At 33.9% G+C, this 17,661-nt stretch overlaps 2 protein-coding genes across 5 annotated transcripts; one reads left to right on the top strand and one right to left on the bottom strand.

The window, feature by feature from the left end:
• The first annotated feature begins 2,261 nt into the window (after positions 1-2,261).
• LOC145631990 (uncharacterized) lies at positions 2,262-17,176 on the top strand. The gene is made up of 6 exons (XM_081684233.1): positions 2,262-2,598; positions 6,664-6,897; positions 7,572-7,683; positions 7,765-7,939; positions 10,836-11,076; positions 16,585-17,176. Exons 1-6 carry the CDS (start codon positions 2,424-2,426, stop codon positions 16,878-16,880), a joined length of 1,233 nt encoding a protein of 410 aa, XP_081540359.1. The 5' UTR covers positions 2,262-2,423; the 3' UTR covers positions 16,881-17,176.
• On the bottom strand, positions 11,576-14,708 carry LOC145631991 (uncharacterized). Of its 4 annotated transcripts, none has more exons than XR_014112440.1 (4): positions 14,558-14,708; positions 13,803-14,004; positions 11,961-12,257; positions 11,576-11,873 (listed from the first exon to the last, which is right to left on the bottom strand). XR_014112440.1 is itself a non-coding variant. In XM_081684236.1 (3 exons), exons 1-2 carry the CDS (start codon positions 12,469-12,471, stop codon positions 11,821-11,823), a joined length of 564 nt encoding a protein of 187 aa, XP_081540362.1. In that variant the 5' UTR covers positions 12,472-12,476; the 3' UTR covers positions 11,576-11,727; position 11,820. The 4 variants fall into 4 exon arrangements, 2 of the variants coding, with proteins under 2 accessions (XP_081540362.1, XP_081540361.1); XR_014112439.1 differs by lacking the exon at positions 11,961-12,257 and having other exon boundaries at positions 11,576-11,727; positions 11,820-11,873; XM_081684236.1 differs by lacking the exons at positions 13,803-14,004; positions 14,558-14,708 and having other exon boundaries at positions 11,576-11,727; positions 11,820-11,873; positions 11,961-12,476.
• Positions 17,177-17,661: the final 485 nt, after the last annotated feature.

The following is a 17,661-nucleotide window of genomic DNA, read 5'->3' as shown; positions in this document are numbered from 1 at the left end:
TTCTTCAACTTTATCTGTCATTTAAAATTCATGGAAAAATATCAAGCCACTATAATTAATTATAGCTACATTAATTAAAAATGTCATTATTATTTGGAGAAATCCCTCTAATTATACAAGAGAAATATATTAATTAATTACTAAATAAAACTATGTAATTACCATTAAGTTTCCTCTTGGTTCGCCTAGGCATCGGTGGTACCGGTTTCATTGCTTCTTTAGCTAGGTATTGAACAACCTCTTCCATAGAGTGAAAACTTTTGCCTTTTGGATTTGAGTAAGACTATAAAAAAGGCATGATTAAACTTAAGACAATTGCTGAAAGATTTAATTAAGCAAATAAGGATAATAAAAGTGTACAATAACTAATGGCTCCAAAATTAAATAAAAGCACTTTACGCGCCTTTTTAAAAATAAAACTAAATAAGTGTCGTTGTACTTGTACATATCCAAGCTATATACGGGTATAAATTTAACGGCTATTTATATTTGATCCATGTTTTAGCACAAATTTGAGATTCATAGCTTGGCGATGGGGTTTTGGCTAGCAAAAAGGTCCTTAATCTTAAGAATTCTAATCAAGTTTCATCAGAATTACCAATTTTCAGTAAAAGCCTAAATTTTCAAATGTGATCTACATATATTGAGGGAATTTAGACTAACAAAACGTCATTTTCTAAGAATTAATTAGAGATAATAAACTTGTTTAATGACTTTGATGTCTCCAATTAATCAAGATACATGTAAACAATTTAAAAAATGTCTTCTTTACATACAAATACAATAATTTTGTATCAATCATTATAAATAAATATAATTTTTAATACAAAAAAAGTCTTTTTTAATGGTATATAGACAGAAAGATTAGTTTTTTATGCATGAAAAAAATGATAAAATTAAACAAACGATTAAATCTAATACAAAATAAATTACAATTTAAATTAAAGAGAAAATAATTACCATTTGGTTTTCTGGAGTGTTGATGTCTCGATGAATGCACCAATCATTTGGAAGCCAATCAGGCCACCTTTGATTGTTTTGATTATAAACCAAGACATCATCCCATGAACATCTTGGTTCAGCCATTTTCTTCTCGTTGAAGCGAGTCTTTGTTTCTTACAATACTCTGTCACACTTTATGCTAGTGATATCTATTTTGCTTCAGTATTTATGTATTAGTCACGTTGATTTTATGTCTAAGAGAGATGTTGAGCTCGTAACAGTTACTAATACTACAAACCTATTTATGTTTTCTAAGAAAACGAGGGATAATTTTGACCGGGGTATATGATATGGTACAAGAAATAATGTAAGGATTTGTTGTATATGTCATATAAGGTAGAATATCATGTGAAAAAGATGTGTTCATATGCATTATTGGAGTATTTAATACAATTGATTTGAGTGTGGAAAATATCATATATGATTCGGGTAGATCATTTGAATATTTTGATTAGACTAGGTGGATTAAGTATTTTGACATTTATTGCTGGCTATATCAAATTGGCTCAGACCATTCGTATTCAAATAAATCGATACGATACTATTTCATTGGTAAAAAAGTATGAACGTGTAATTAGTTTAACTTTAAAAAAAAAAATTGACAAAGAAGAAAAAGGGACAACGTATTACTGTAGTGATTAGAAAAAGAGAATGATTAAAAATTGAAATCATGCATGGAGAAATTTAATTAGTGAAATATTTTTAAAAATTATTTAAAAAAGAGAAAAGTGTAATAAATGTAGACACATTTATTAGTGGGACCATGTATTTATCTCTATCTAGTACGGAGCAGCAATTAAAGATAGACAACTTAAATAAAGGAGGAATAACAATTCGGTCCACACTCTTTTCAAAAAAAAAAAAAAAAAAAAAAAAAAAAAAACAAAAACAATTCGGTCCATACTAAACCAATTAACGATACGTAGAATTACTATGAATAACAATTCTAGTTTATAAAGTGATACCATCTCTTCTTTTTTTCCAATGTGAGAGTGTGAGACACTCATATAAGAAACTAAAATACACCAAGTAATGATACGGAGTACGTAGAATTTTTTGAAAACAATGTACTACCTATTAAGAAAAATTTAAACATCAAGTCATTTATGTGGCCACATTTGTTTATAAGAATAATACTTATTGATTTAGAATTTTAGATGAGTAACCGGTACACACACACGGTCAATATTACGCTATGCCGTAATAACGGTTAACCTACATGGATTAAAGAAGAAATACAAGGCCACATGTTTTGTAATCCTCCAATAATTCAAATCAAAATTCAAACTCCGAAACACAGAACTCGTCAGTGTTTCCAGATACTTCTTATTTCATCCCATCAAGAAACTAATCTCATCATAAAACAGCACACAAAAAGCTAAACACAAACAAAACCCAGAAATCAGAAGAGAGAGAAAAAGATGTCGTGCTTGTTTTCCTGCTGCGCATCTCTTGCGTGCGGGTGTTGCACATCAGTAGCTTCTGGGATCACAAAGAAGTCTGCTCGTATTGCTTATTGTGGTCTCTTTGGTGCTTCTCTTGTTATTTCCTGGGTTCTTCGAGAAGTCGCTTCTCCTTTGCTGCAGAAATTCCCTTGTATGTTTTTGTCATTTTTACTGTTTAATTTCATCTGGGTATCTCTCACTTTCCTTCAATTATGTTTGAATTGCAATTTTTTTTATTAATTCGTTGGTTTTTTTGGGTTTAATTTGTTGTTGATTTTATGGGTTTTGTGCTGGAATTTGGTGTTGATTGCCCAATTTGTTGAATTGTCATTTTTTTTTTCTGTTGATTTTGCTATCTATTGTTGAAATTTGCAATCATTTTTTGATGGTCATTGATTGGGTAAAAGGGGGTAAGAAGTAGTTTATGGGAACAGAAGATTTAGTCTTGAGATGGAAAATTTTGTAGAAGAATTAGTACAATTTGGTGGGATTTAAGAAGATGATAATATTCTTCTTATGTTGCAAATAGTATAAATATGGCTGGCTAACTTAGGCATAGGGAAAGCAACATGCTAAAAAAAGGGGGTTATACCCTTAGGTAGGCTATCACAATCGGAAGAATTTGAGTTGTGCTTGAGCTGATGCAGTTTGGAACAATAGTATCTGCATTGTGACAGAAGAATGGTTTCGTGGCATGGATTTTGTATATTTGATCAGATGATCCGTTATATTGTAGGCAATAATTCTAACTGAAGCCGTCTTATAGAATTAGGTTACTTTCTGTAGGAAGTTCAAATTTTGAAAATTTCATATTATACCTGATGTATTCATTAACTGAGAACCTGAAGCAAATAAGCAAAGATTAATCTTTGGCATGATTGGGAAGTAAATTCAAATAGGGAGGGTTAGTTATGATAATCTATTAAATATGTTAAAAATGAAATTTTATCAAATACGAAGTATTTATTAGGAATGTATGGAGTATCTTTTATATATCTTGGCTGTGCCGGTGGGTTGCAGATATAGAGCTGTTTTTAGGGGTGCAGGCATAGTGATTCAGGAATTTAAAAACTTAAGAGGTGAACCCGTAATTGAAACTTAATCATGATCTTCTCCAATAGTTGACCAACTGGTGATGGGTTTCCATTAGTAGTCTTTTTGTTTTCTGGCCACCAATAATTGTGTTGAATAAAGCCTTTCCCCCTTTTGCACCCTAAACTCCTTAAGTAGGGCACTTTTCTCAAAATGCAGGCTTTGGAAACAAGACTTGTCAGAATTCAGCACACGGGTTGATGGATTTCTGGTGAACCCAAGAATGGGGTTAGTTGAAGTAGAACGTTTTTAGGGTAAAGAATGTGCCAACAGTTTTTTTGGTTGCACGGCTTGCACCTATACAAATGCACACTCTATTATGACTGTCTTCGGTGATGTGATCTTGTTAGATGCACCTCAACATATACTTTAGTTTATCAACTCTGTAAAAATTTTACTTTTTAACAACAATATATATTAATGGTTGAATTATGCATTAACAAGTTTGAAAATAAAATATTGCAAATATTAAAAACGGGGAAAGTATATGATGACATTGGAAGTCTGGAAAAAAGTAGGAACAACAAGATAGATTTTCGGGGTGTAAGCAACCACAAAATTTTTCATATTATACTTGATGAATTTACAAACTGAGAACTTGAAGCAAAGGATTAATCTTTGGCATGATTAGAAGTGAAACTTCAAATAGGGAAGGTTAGTTATGATATTTCTGTTGAATATCTTTTAAGCAAATCTTTATCAAATAAAGCAGGAATATTGATTAAGGATGTATGGAGTATCAAGAGCTCATATCAGGGGTGTAGGCATAATGATGCAGGGATTTAAAATCTTAAGAGTTGAACCTGTAGTTCTAACTCGATTCGGATCCTTTCTAATAGTTAACCAGCTGGCGGTGGGATTTTAGAAGATGATAATAGTCTTCTCATGTTGCAAATGGTATAAATATGGCTGGCTAACTTAGGCATAAGGAAAGCAACATGCTAAAAATGTGGGGTTATACCCTTAGGTAGGCTATCACAATCGGAAGAATTTGAGTTGTGCTTGAGCTAATGCAGTTTGGAACAATAGTATCTGCATTGTGACAGAAGAATGGTTTCGTGGCATGGATTTTGTATATTTGATCAGATGATTCGTTATATTGTAGGCGATAATTCTAACTGAAGCCGTCTTATAAAATTAGGTTATTTTCTGTAGGAAGTTCAAATTTTTAAAATTTTATATTACACCTGATATATTCATTAACTGAAAACTTGAAGCAAATTAGCAAGAAAATCTTTGGCATGATTGGGAAGTAAACTTCATATAGGGAAGATTAGTTATGATAATCTATTAAATATCTTAAAAATGAATTATTTTTTTTATCAAATACGGAGTATGACTTACGAAGTATTTATTAGGAATGTAGGGAGTATCTTTTATATATCTTGGCTGTGGCAGATGGGTTGCAGATATAGAGCTGTTTTCAGGGGTGGAGGCATAGTGATGCGGGAATTTTAAAACTTAAGAGGTGAACCCGTGATTCAAACTTCATTATGATCTTCTCCAATTGTTGACCGACTAGTGGTGGGTTCCCTTTGGCATTAGTAGTCTTTTTTTTTCCTGGCCACCAATGATTGGGTTGAGAAACCCTCTCCCCCTTTTGCACCCTTAAGTGGGGCATGTTTCTCAAAATGCAGGCTTTGCAAACAAGACTTTTCAGAATTCAGCACACTTGGTTGATGGATTTATGGTGAACACAAGAACGGGGTTGGTTGAAGTAGAACATTTTTAGGGTATAGACTAATGCCTCCAATTTTCTTAGTTGCACTTATACACTATTCACACACACTATTATGACTGTCATCGGTGAATGGGATCTTTTTGGATGCACCTCAACATATATTTTCAGTTTATCAACTTTGTAAAAAATTTACTTTTCAATAACTATAGTTATTAATGGTTGAATTATGCATTGATAAGTGTGAAAATAGAAATTTGCAACTATTAAAAACGGGGAAAGTATATGGTGACACTGGAATTCTGGTAGAAAGTAGGATCAACAAGATAGAAATGGCAGGTGTAAGCATTAAGCAACCACGTTCATATTATACTTGATGAATTCATTAACTGAAAACTTGAAGCAAAGGATTTATCTTCTTTGGTATGATTGAGAAGTGAAACTTTAAAGAGGGAAGGTTAGTTATGAACTTATGATATTTCAATTGAATTTATTTAAAGCAAATCGTTATCAAATTAAGCAGGAGTATAAATTAGGGATGTATGGAGTATCAAGAGCTCATACCAGGGGTGTAGGCATAATGATGTGGGGATTTAAAATCTTAAGAGTTGAACCTGAAATTCTAACTTGATTATGATCCTTTCTGATAGTTAACCAGTTGGCGAGTTCCTTTGGCACTAGTAGTCTTTTGTTTCCTGGCCACCAGTAGTTGGGATGTGGAAACCCCCTTCCCCTTTTGCGCCGTAAATGGGTCATGTTTCCCAACATCCAGGCTTTGCAAACAAGATTATTCAGAATTCAGCAATTTGTTGATGTGTTTATTGTGAATCCAAGAATGGGATTGGTTGAAGTAGAACATATGAGGGTAACCATAAAGCCTCTGTTTTTTTAGTTGCACTTCTGTTTTTTTCTACTATGACTATATTTGGTGACATAGGGAAAGACATAGTCATATGAGATCTTGTTAGATACACCTCAACATATACTTTCAGACCATCAACATTGGTAAGATTTTTTTTTTTTTTTTTTTTTAATTTTTTAATTTATGAGTAACTAAAGATTTTAATGGTTGAAGTTGTGCATTGACAAGTGTGAAAATAAAAATGCCGCAACTATATAAAAATGGAGGAAGTATTTGGTGATACTGTAATATTGGAAAAAAGTAGAAACAACAAGAAACATGTGGCAGGTGAAAACAACCACAACTATATACTTCGTATAATTTCACGCAGATCTAGGAAATGTGAAGAGTTATATCTGTATCAGCATAATCACTATAATTCGGGCAAATTGTTGGGATGTATCCATGTGCATGTTTAGGACTTAATTTTTAGCTCGAGATAGAAGATGTGAGCTAGATATAATGTCTGCATGCCTGCTGAATTAACTTTGTGTCTTACATCTGTGTCTGACACTCTGACATATCAAATTGATTTGACCTTGAAGGGATTAACAATGCTGATCATACGAAAGAGTGGTACCAAACAAGTACAGTTCTTCGGGTCAGCTTGGGGAATTTCCTGTTTTTCGTGGTGCTTGCCATAATAATGATTGGTGTGAAAGACCAGAACGATCGACGAGATTCTTGGCATCATGGAGGATGGATGGGGAAGATGATTATTTGGTTTCTACTTATTGTTCTGATGTTTTTTATGCCAAATGTCGTCGTAGATATATATGGTAAGCTCATCATGGTAAACAAACTTTTATAATATCTTTTGCCTCCTGATATATACTTGGCTGCATTTTCAAATCATTTGACTTGCAGTACATTATTTTAGCAAACTTACCGTTGCCTTTCAAGTGAAGTTTCCTAACTCTTCTAAAATATCGTCACTTACTCCCCTGATCTTAATTAAAATTGTAGGGATTGGAGATCTGTCTGAAAAAGTATTAAAACCCTGTCAACTATGAGTCGGATAAAGGACGAATTTACACATCAAAGTAGTACATTTTAGCCTAATTTACTAAACTAGGGAGTAAATTATTATATACTCAATCTTGTACTTGCAAATTAAGTAATAGTGGAATATCTACTGTGAGACTCAACCAAGTTTTTTCTTTTTAGATTTGTGTAACTCCTTGAAGTTATTATGCTCTAACATTCACCTATTTTATGGTAGCTATTTGATTATAGAGGATTTTATGGGAAACTAATACTGTAATGCTGCCGATTAAAAGGGTATTTAAGCAATTTATATATTCTTTTGTGGATAAATGAGCATGTTTGTCAGGGTATGACAAAACAAAATGGTCTTTTAAGGGGCACATCGAGTGATAACAGGGTGTAGAGTCAGCATGCATTGTTCTGTTCGTATCACAATTTTATCTTATCATTCCTCCGTACTTTGCAGGTATTCTGTCAAAATTTGGTGCAGGACTGTTTTTATTGGTTCAGGTTATTTTACTATTGGATTTCACTTACACATGGAATGATGCTTGGGTTGAGAAAGATGAGCATAAATGGTATACTATTGTAAATTAGCAACTAAAGCTGTTACTTATCTCTGATATTCTTGTCTGAAGAAAATTTTATTGATTTTTCAGGTACATGGCTTTGCTTGCAGTATCAGTAGGTTGCTATATTGCTGCTTTTACTTTATCTGGAATTTTGTTCATTTGGTTCAACCCTTCTGGCCAAGACTGTGGCCTCAATGTGTTCTTCATTGTGATGACCATGATACTTGCTTTTGCATTTGCTGTCATTGCTTTGCATCCAAAGGTGAGGCTCATGCTATCTCTCTCTGTTTAATCATAAGGCAGTTAATTTGGCCTTTTTGGCCCTTCCTTACATTGTACTTTTTATTCGCTTTGTTTAGTTTGTTATATGTTAGTTATTTGGTCAATTCTGGCATCAAAGCTTCATTTGCTAACTCAAAGGACACTATGCTGACAATTATAGGCTTGAGAGTTGAGACTGTGGCTAATTGGAGGTGGCACAGATAATATGCAAAACCATAGTATTACTTTTCTGTAAGCTTAGTAAACAGTAAGACAACTATGATCTTATTTTAGGTGTCATTTACACATTATTGGCAACAGTGAATTCTTCCAACCGATTCCATATTTAGGAAATATTGATGGAAGGAGAACCTAGCATAATATGGACTTGTGAGAGTGTAATAACAATTAATTTGATTCTAGATAACTTGTTATGTGGTGGAAGGGTGGAATCACCTGTCTTAGTCAGAATTAGCCTTGCTACGCAGGCAACTAAGTTAAAGGGTGAAGTAGAAGCTATATCTTAAATGTATTACTTCCTCTGTTACATAAAAATTGCACCATGGGGGAGAGAAAGGCAAATTGACAAAAGTGTCCTTGTACTTTTGAGGAATTACTTTTATTCATAAGTATAGGCAAGTGGGTGGGGGACGTATTACATGGGTTTTAGTACGGGTAGATTGGTAAATGCACTAGGTAAATATGAAATTCCTAATAAGGTGAACGATGCAATATTTGTGGAACAGAGGAAGTATATGAATTTTGAGACTTTGAGAGATGGTGAATATGAATATGATGTCAAAATTATATTTCGTATCACGGGGAATGCCTCTTGTTGCGGGAACCTATTAACTTAATGTATATTGATGCTTTGTACAAGTCAGGTTATTATGTGTGTTTGGGGGGGGGGGGATCGGATGCCATTTGTGTCACGTGTTATCTGAATCCGTTGAACCAAGATGCAAATCAGCTATTGACCCATATCAATGTAATTCTTTTAAATCTAAGGGCTAAAGCCAAAATAATAAGTACAATTTTGTAAACACTTTAGTTTTGAGTGATTTTATTTTAAAATTTTTTTTTCTCTTTTTTAAAGTTTGGATTAAAAGTGAAAGTTGTTAGAAGTCCCGTCAACTTATTTTAGTGAATTGTTTTATGCTGATTTAGGAAGATTCTTAATCTAATTGATATTTGTTGGACCGGTATTGACTTATAAAACTTTACTGTTTATATTTGTCTTTTTCTAGTTTTCATTTTTGTAATAACTAATAACAGTATTTGTTTGGAATCTTCTTTATACAGTTATGTGAATGGAATCTAGTACTTGCTTGATACTATATTTCCATTACATATATTTTTTTTTCAATCGCAATATTTAGGATTTTACACTATCAAACACGCGCACACACACACACACACACACACTCCTGAGTAGGTTCAAAACATTAATATTTTTAAAGAAAATTTGTGAGAAAGCACCTTATCGCAAAGTCTTATAAAATGCACACCTTGATGGGCTTTTAACTACTAAATATGTGACCCCCCCCCCCCCCCCCCCCTCCCCCCAATAATCATGTAGCCATGTAGGTAAGTCCATCAAGTATGTACAACTCACATCACCTAAACCTAGGACATTGACTTAAAGGATATTGACCCAAGTCAAATAAGGGAAAGGGAAAAAGAAAAAGTTGCCAAATGACCTGTTACAAATAATCTAATTTGAAGGATTATGTAAACACAATGCTAATTCTTACACAGTGTTTACATGTATGGGCTTTAGCCATTGTTTTAGTAGATTTGAAACTTTTGTCGGTGCTTTTGTAACATGCACTCATTTGTCAATGGATATAATGTATGATTTTTTTTTTTTTTTTAATAAAAAAAGTAGCATTTTTGTGCTATTATAATGCCTCTTAACTTCAACATTAACATCTGTAAGTGCTTTGGAAGGTCTATCTAGAAGGTCCAATAGGAGGGCAATGACCCCCCCGTCCCTTTTTTTCTCCCAAGCCTCCATTTATATACTTTTTTATATGTGCCTTGCCACATTATAAGGCTATGGAACCGTTTATAGTCACAGTTTTCAATTGTTAGCTATTGAGTGATAAGGGTTGCAGAACAATTATAGTTGATTTGAATTTTGAATTTTCTTTGACCAATCGATATTGGGTTTATGCTTTATGAAAATCCTACACATTTCACTCTACAACAGGACTTAGTGTCTTGTTTTGCATTAATTCCAGCTCCACATTTGTTCGAAACCCTTTGGATTGAAGAACTGTAGGACTTGTATCGAAATACTCAGTCTAAAAGATACCACTAAATTTCTGGTTAGATTTTTTATGTCTTCATGCATCAGGCTATTATGTTCACGTTCATCATATGTCTCACCATTGGAATTGACCATTCTGCAAATCAGAATGAAAAGGACATAGAACCTTTGTCTTGCTCATGAAAACTGAAGAGCTTGATTGCTTGCATTACACCTCTTAGTAACCCCTTATCCTTGTAGATTTATTTCTCCTGATCGCCAAGCTTACTTGTACCCTTGTGGAACCAATTTCTTTTTTAATTATCCTTGTGAATCAGTTTGAATTGTTATCTTATTCCCATAGGAGATTCCCATGGTAAGATGTACAAAAGTATTGTGCAATATTCGAGTTCATCTGAAATTAATTGGCCTTTAGTTAGGTTTGTATAATTGGATGCTTTCTCTTTCTCTCTGAACAGTGGATGTTGAATTGGCTATGATCTCTGCACAATTGGCCTTAATGGCTTGATGCCAAGATCAGCATTTATGCATAATGTGCGAAAGTTGCTTTTATCTATTTAGGATAATTTTTGCGTGGAAAGACTATTCTGATTAAGTTAATGACGTGTTGTTTAATTGTGAACAGGTGAATGGAAGCCTCTTGCCGGCCTCAGTAATCTCTGTCTACTGTGCTTATGTGTGCTATACTGGTCTTTCTAGTGAACCTCGTGATTACATTTGCAATGGCCTACATAACAAATCCAAAGCTGTTTCCACAAGCACCCTTGTCCTTGGATTGGTCACAACCGTGCTCTCAGTCTTGTACTCAGCTGTTCGCGCTGGCTCATCAAAGGCATTTCTATCACCCCCCTCATCTCCAAGAGCAGGTATAAATACCCAAATACCCAAATGTATTCACAGAAATTCAATGCTTTATGTACGAGTAAAGGTAAAATACAGTCCCTAAACTTTTGTATTTGTGCACTTTTAGTCCCTGTCAACTTTTTTGTGCACTTTTGGTCACTCAACTATAGGGGTGAGCATACCCGGGTACCCGGTTGGGTATTTTGGACCCGGACCCGGAACTGGTTACACCGGGTCCAAAAAATCTGGACCCGGAACCGGAACCGGTTATACCGGGTCCTAAATATTTGGATTTGGTATTGGATCCGGATGGAACCGGTTCCAAGACCGGGTACCCTGTGACTTTTTTTAACAATTTTTTTAAATTTTGTTCCTACTTAATTGCTTATATGCTATGTTTCTATGATAATGTAAAACCCGCAACCTGTACAATCTTAATTTATAACACACAATATTATACACATAATTATTAAAAGGAGTACACATTAAAGCTAAAAATACATATAAATTACAAATTAAAAGTTCCTCGAAAAAGTTTCATAAAATTAAAAGCTTATACAAACAACCAACTAATATAAAAGTCCACTACATAATACAAAAGTAATAATACAAGCTCCAAGCCATTTGATTAATCCAATGATGGATCCAAGCACAAACCACACTATTCTAACTCCCTGTAAAACAAAAATACAACAAAATTAGTGAGTAAAAAATTAATATAGAATAAAATTTTAATAAGAAAGAAGATAATAAAATAGACATTTACATCAATTGTTTCCTAAAATATCATCAACTTGTGTAAGCCCACTATCATCCAACTCTGTAAAAATAAAAATTATAAACACGATTAGTAAGAGACTTAATAATTTAAGAGATAAATTAAAACATCTAAGATAAATGGCAATACCTTCTTCATATTTTTCAACATCCTCTAGAAAGCGCTCAATGTCTACACTTATATTTGATGCTCTTAGCCAATCTTGAGCACAAACTAAAGCCTCCACAGTTTTGGGCCCCAAACTACTACGAAATTGATCAAGTTCACGACCCGATGTACTAAATGCGGACTCACTAGAAACCGTAGAAACCGGTATAGCCAAAATATCCTTAGCCATTGTTGCTAATACTTTGTATTTCTCACTTTTTTCCTTCCACCATTGCAAAATATCAAACATATCCCCTTCAACCCTTTTCTCTCGAACTTCTTCAAGATAATTATCCAATTCACATTTTTCAACCAAACATTCACCTTCCTCATCAAATTCATCATAAAACTTTTTCATTTGCTCATTATTTGATGAACTTGAATTTTCTTGACCATTATTATCCATACTAAAAAAATTAGAATCACGAGCACCATTCTTGAAAGAGGAAGAAGCAACAATAGCATCATAATGGTTAAACAATTTCTGGAGCATATCATACAAATCATCACACATAACATCCACCTTGGCATAGTCATTAGGATAAAGCTTTTTAAAGGAATACTTCAAAAACCTAAGCTTATACCGAGGATCTAAAACAACCGAAACTAACATCATGATATTAGTCTTACCAAGATCTCCATAATACTTATCAAACTTTTTCCTCATTTGCTTACCCATAACACGAATATCTATATTTGTAGAGGTTTCCCATTCTATTAAAGAGTTTAACACACCTAAAATCTCATGAAAATGCATGTTTGAAGTGACATACAAACTTCCCGACATCTTCTTTGTAGACTCATAAAATTGCTTCAAACACAAAGCCAACACTTTAGCATTTACCCAATCTTCTTTCGTGGGAACTCCATCCTTAAGTTCCTTACTAAAATCGGGATCATCTTCCTTAAACCTATTAAAGGCTTTTTCAAACTTCAATGTGGTTTCAAGCATGATAAATGTAGAGTTCCATCTAGTTGATACATCAAGACAAACCGAGCCCTTACAAGACACTTTAACAAGCATAGAAGAGTGTGCAAACAATTTAGCTCGAGAAGGTGAACTCCTCACATATCTAACGACACTACGAATACGAGCAATTGAAGTCTTTATACTAGATAAACCATCTTTCACAATCAAATTTAGAACATGACAAGCACATCTCATATGAAAAAGTGACCCATCTAGAAAAAGTTTCTCATGAAAATTTGTTTTCAAATATCCAATTGCCACATCATTAGAACTTGCATTATCAACGGTTAAAGACATTAATCGATCCTCAAGTCCCCATTTAAGAATGCATGCCTCAACAACTTTCCCAATTTCTTTACCTTTATGACTATCCATTAACCGAAAATTCAAAATCCTTTTATGCAACTTCCAATTATCATCAATGAAATGAACAGTCAAACAAAGATAATTAAAATTCTGAATTGAAGTCCAACAACCAGTTGTTAAAGAAACTCTTGATCTCAAACCTCTAAGAGTGTTCTTCAATTTTTCACTTTCACAAACAAATAAATTTTTCACATCTCTTGCAACCGTAAAACGTGAAGGTATATGAAATTGAGGGACAGCAACATGACAAAAGTATCTAAAACCTTCCCGTTCAACTACAGAGAATGGTTGCTCATCAACAATAACCATTTTAGCCAATGCAAGTCTACATGAATTTTGATCAAATTCCCAATTAGAGACTATTGTAGTATCGGATGGAGAAGCTCTAAAAACAGAAATGAGTTTTTGCTTCTTGTCTATATTAGCAGGGAACTTTGGACATGAATTAAGGTGCTTTTTTAGTGATGAAGTGCCATTATTAGTATTACCTGTTAAAAGTTTCTCACAATACTTGCATTTGACTTAGAACAATTTTATTTGTTTCCGGATCTCTAATATCCCAATAATGGTTCCATAGCTCTGACTTCCTCTTGTCACTAACCTTTGGTTGTTTGTTTGTTGCATTTCCATTTCCACCGACATCACTTTCATCATCCATAGGGCCTCGTTCATATTCAGATTCGCTCATTACTAGTTTGAAAAATTATAGTTAGTAACAAAAATATACAATTTTAGTAAGGTTTCCACTAGTATAGATATTCAGATTCCAAAACCTTACTCTGACCGACAATAACTAGTATAATTATAACAAGCCATAAAGTATAATTCATAAATTAGAAAATAAAATGTAGGAAAATTATATTAGTGGACATGAAAAGTTGAAAACACTTGACTAAACCTACGCACAAAGCAAATTCGTATATACTAGGCAAAATTTCTCAACTCAAATCACAAACAGATTCATCTAATCTCGTATACTATAATAATTATAACAAATTTTTGATATTAAATTTGTTCATCTAATCTCATATACTAAGCAAATTTGTATATTATTCACCTCAAATCATCAACAACAAATTTTGTTACAAATTAGAACAAACATTATTAAACGGACAAAGGTGAACAACTAAATATCAAAAAAAAAAAAAAAAAAAAAAAAAAATTAGATGAACATATTTAAACGAAAATGACTTGATAAACATAAAAAATTCAAGTAAAACAAACATAATTAAACAAAAATTACCTCGAATTCGCTTAGATAACCATGGGAGAGTGTATGACGTCGATGAACAAAGATTATACTTGAGATTTTGAGAGATCTAGGGATTAAATTTTGAAAATTGAAATAGCTAGAGAGAGGAGAGAGTGTGAAATGAAGTGATGGTGGCTGAGAAATGAACTAGGGTTTTTCCTCATATTGGACTTTTTAATAAATGGGCCAAATTTATCTAGATTCTGGGTAAGTGGGTATAAAAAAATCCTACTTAGATTTTAAAAAAACCAGTACCAGTAACCGGGTACCCGTTATTGTTGGATCCAGTACCCGGTACCGGAATTGGTTTAACCGGGTACCCAGTGGGTACCGGGTCCAAAAAATTTGGACCCGGAATTGGAACCGGTTGCTACCGGATCCTAAATTTTGGAACCGGAACTGGAACCGGTGGTACCGGGTCCGGGTCCGGACCCGCCGGGTCCTAACCGGTTCCAGTTCCAAGATCGGGTACCCGGAATTTGTGCTCACCCCTACTCAACTACCACTCTTGGTGTTTCTGACCAAATAGTTTAGGGACTTAGCCTAGTCAGCATAGTTTAGGGACCATGACTCATATTTTTTTGTTTTTCCTTTTTTTTTTTCCTTCAGAATTTATTAAAAAATTCCCAAAACACCCATTAATAATTTATTTAAAAAAAAAAACAATCCTTTATTTTTTGTCACAAACACACTAATAAAGTAATAAGCACAAACAAAAAATCAATCAAAATCCTTCAAATTTCTCGATCTAAAAATTCCCCAAAAATTTCCCAATTTCTCTCTCCTCCGATCACCATTTTTCCGATCAATTGCCGGGAATTTGAACCCTAATTCCCAAATTCAACCACCATTTTCACCCAGATCACGACAATTAATCGGGAATGGCTTCTTCGGACTCCGATTCCCGGCTGAAACAAGTGCTGGTGCCTTCTCTTGAGAGAGAAAATTGGGAAGGAGGAGAGGGAGTTAGAAGCCATGGGTGAAGGGAGGAGAGAGAAAAAAAAACAATCCTTTATTTTTAATAAAGAAAAGTATTATTTTTAATTACTTTAGATTTATAATTAAAGCTGATTTTAAAAATACTGATGCTGCGTGTTTTGGTGATGATACAATCGGCTTTGGGAGGTGGTTCGTGACTCAACTTGTTGGAATATAAATGGAGAGTTTGATGTGGAAATTGGTGAAGCTATGGCAGCTCGACATGGTCTGTCAATTGCTATTGAAGCTGGTTTCAGGCAAATTACTTTGGAGACTGATTGCTTGAAGTTAGCCCGTTCTCTTCAAAGCAGCAAATCTGATCAATCAGCTTTTGGTTTGATTATAAACTATAAAGGATATTCTTTCTCTTGCTAAGTCTTGCTCAAGGATTAATTTCACTCATGTAGGAAGGGAAGGGAATGGGGTAGCACATAAACTTGCCCATATTAGCAAGAACTACGACTCTATGCGGGTTTGGTTAGAAGAGATCCCTGTTAGTGCTATTGATGTTGTAACTTTGGATGTTTTGAACTTAAGCTAATAAACTCTTAGCATTTTCCGTAAAAAAAATAATAATAACAAAAAAAAAATAAAGTAAAAAATAATGCTGCCAAAAAAAAAGGAAAAATGACAAAGTAATTAAAAGATTATTTTTTAATAAATTCTGAAGAAAAAAAAAATGGAAAAACAAAAAAAATATGAGTCATGGTCCCTAAACTATGCTGACTAGGTTAAGTCCCTAAACTATTTGGTCAGAAACACCAAGAGTGGTGGTTGAGGGACTAAAAGTGCACAAAAAAGTTGACAGGGACTAAAAGTGCACAAATACAAAAGTTTAGGGACTGTATTTTACCTTTACTCCTTTATGTACGCATGATTAGATCTTGCAGGCTTGTAAGGATTTCTCAATCCTACAGTCACCTGGTCTTCTATGTTCTCTCATTGCTGTCTTACCCTTCTGCCGACTAGAGTAAAATTTAACTGAATTCTGACACGTTTCTTGACTATTCACCAATTCTTGAATTTGGTGTCCATTGCAGGTGCTACTACCCCTCTTCTGACCTCAGACGACCCAGAAGCTGGCGACAAAAAGGATTCGGAATCCCGTCCTGTCAGTTATTCATACACTTTCTTTCATCTGATATTTGCCCTCGCTAGCATGTACTCTGCCATGCTGCTCTCGGGATGGACCAGTTCGTCTGACAGCGCAGATCTAATTGATGTTGGTTGGGCTTCTGTCTGGGTGAAAATTTGCACAGAATGGGTGACTGCAGGACTTTACATTTGGTCTCTTTTGGCGCCTATACTGATGCCAGATCGCGAATTCTTTAGTTAATTTATGAGAATTATGTTCTTTAATTCTTATATAGCTCACCATGCCTATCAATAGCTCGATTCTCAAACTTTCATGCCAATGACTGTTTGACGTTTGGAGCTTGAGATAGGTAAGAAAGCATGTACAGTGTTTAGGTAAGGCTTGTGTAATTATGCCCTCTTAGACTTCATGTGTCAAAATTATCCAGTAGAGCAAATCTTAGATCTCGAATAACGATATTTGTATATAAATCTAGTGTGTAAGGAATGTGGTTTGCTACAAGGAATGACATTTTCTTTCCTGGGAGATTGTTAAAATTTGGCAAGATATTTTTATGGTTTGGTTCTTTAAATTTGAAAGAAAATATTTAGACAATGATAATTATTTGGGTTTACAACATCACCATATCATGTCTTTCTTCTCTATTTATTTTCTTCTATTTACACTCCGTCTTTGATTTCATTTATTAATCCTTTAGCTTGGTTGGTCATACGGACATATGGTATTATGGTCCCATTATTTTTGGTGCATACTTTTAAAAATGGAGAAGTATAATAATATTTATATGGATTACAGCAAGATATAATTGAATATTGCCATAGTTGGAACATCATTATGGATACTTGGGAGGAGTGATTCTTTTGATACGCGTTTGCTTTCGGTTTTCAAATTTTAGAAAACTTACAAAATTGATCTTTGGGTTGCATGTGAATAAAGTTTAAAAGGTTAAACTAATTTTCTGTTTATTTTAAAGAGGACCAATTAGTATCCTATATAGTTGAGAAAGCTAAGGTTCACCCAT

Source organism: Chenopodium album, chromosome 5 (genome assembly GCF_948465745.1).
Source record: "Chenopodium album chromosome 5, dcCheAlbu1.1, whole genome shotgun sequence".
In the NCBI taxonomy this organism is placed as follows: Eukaryota; Viridiplantae; Streptophyta; class Magnoliopsida; order Caryophyllales; family Amaranthaceae; genus Chenopodium; species Chenopodium album.
Note: the sequence above shows the minus strand (reverse complement) of the source record. Positions and strands in the feature narration are given on the sequence as shown.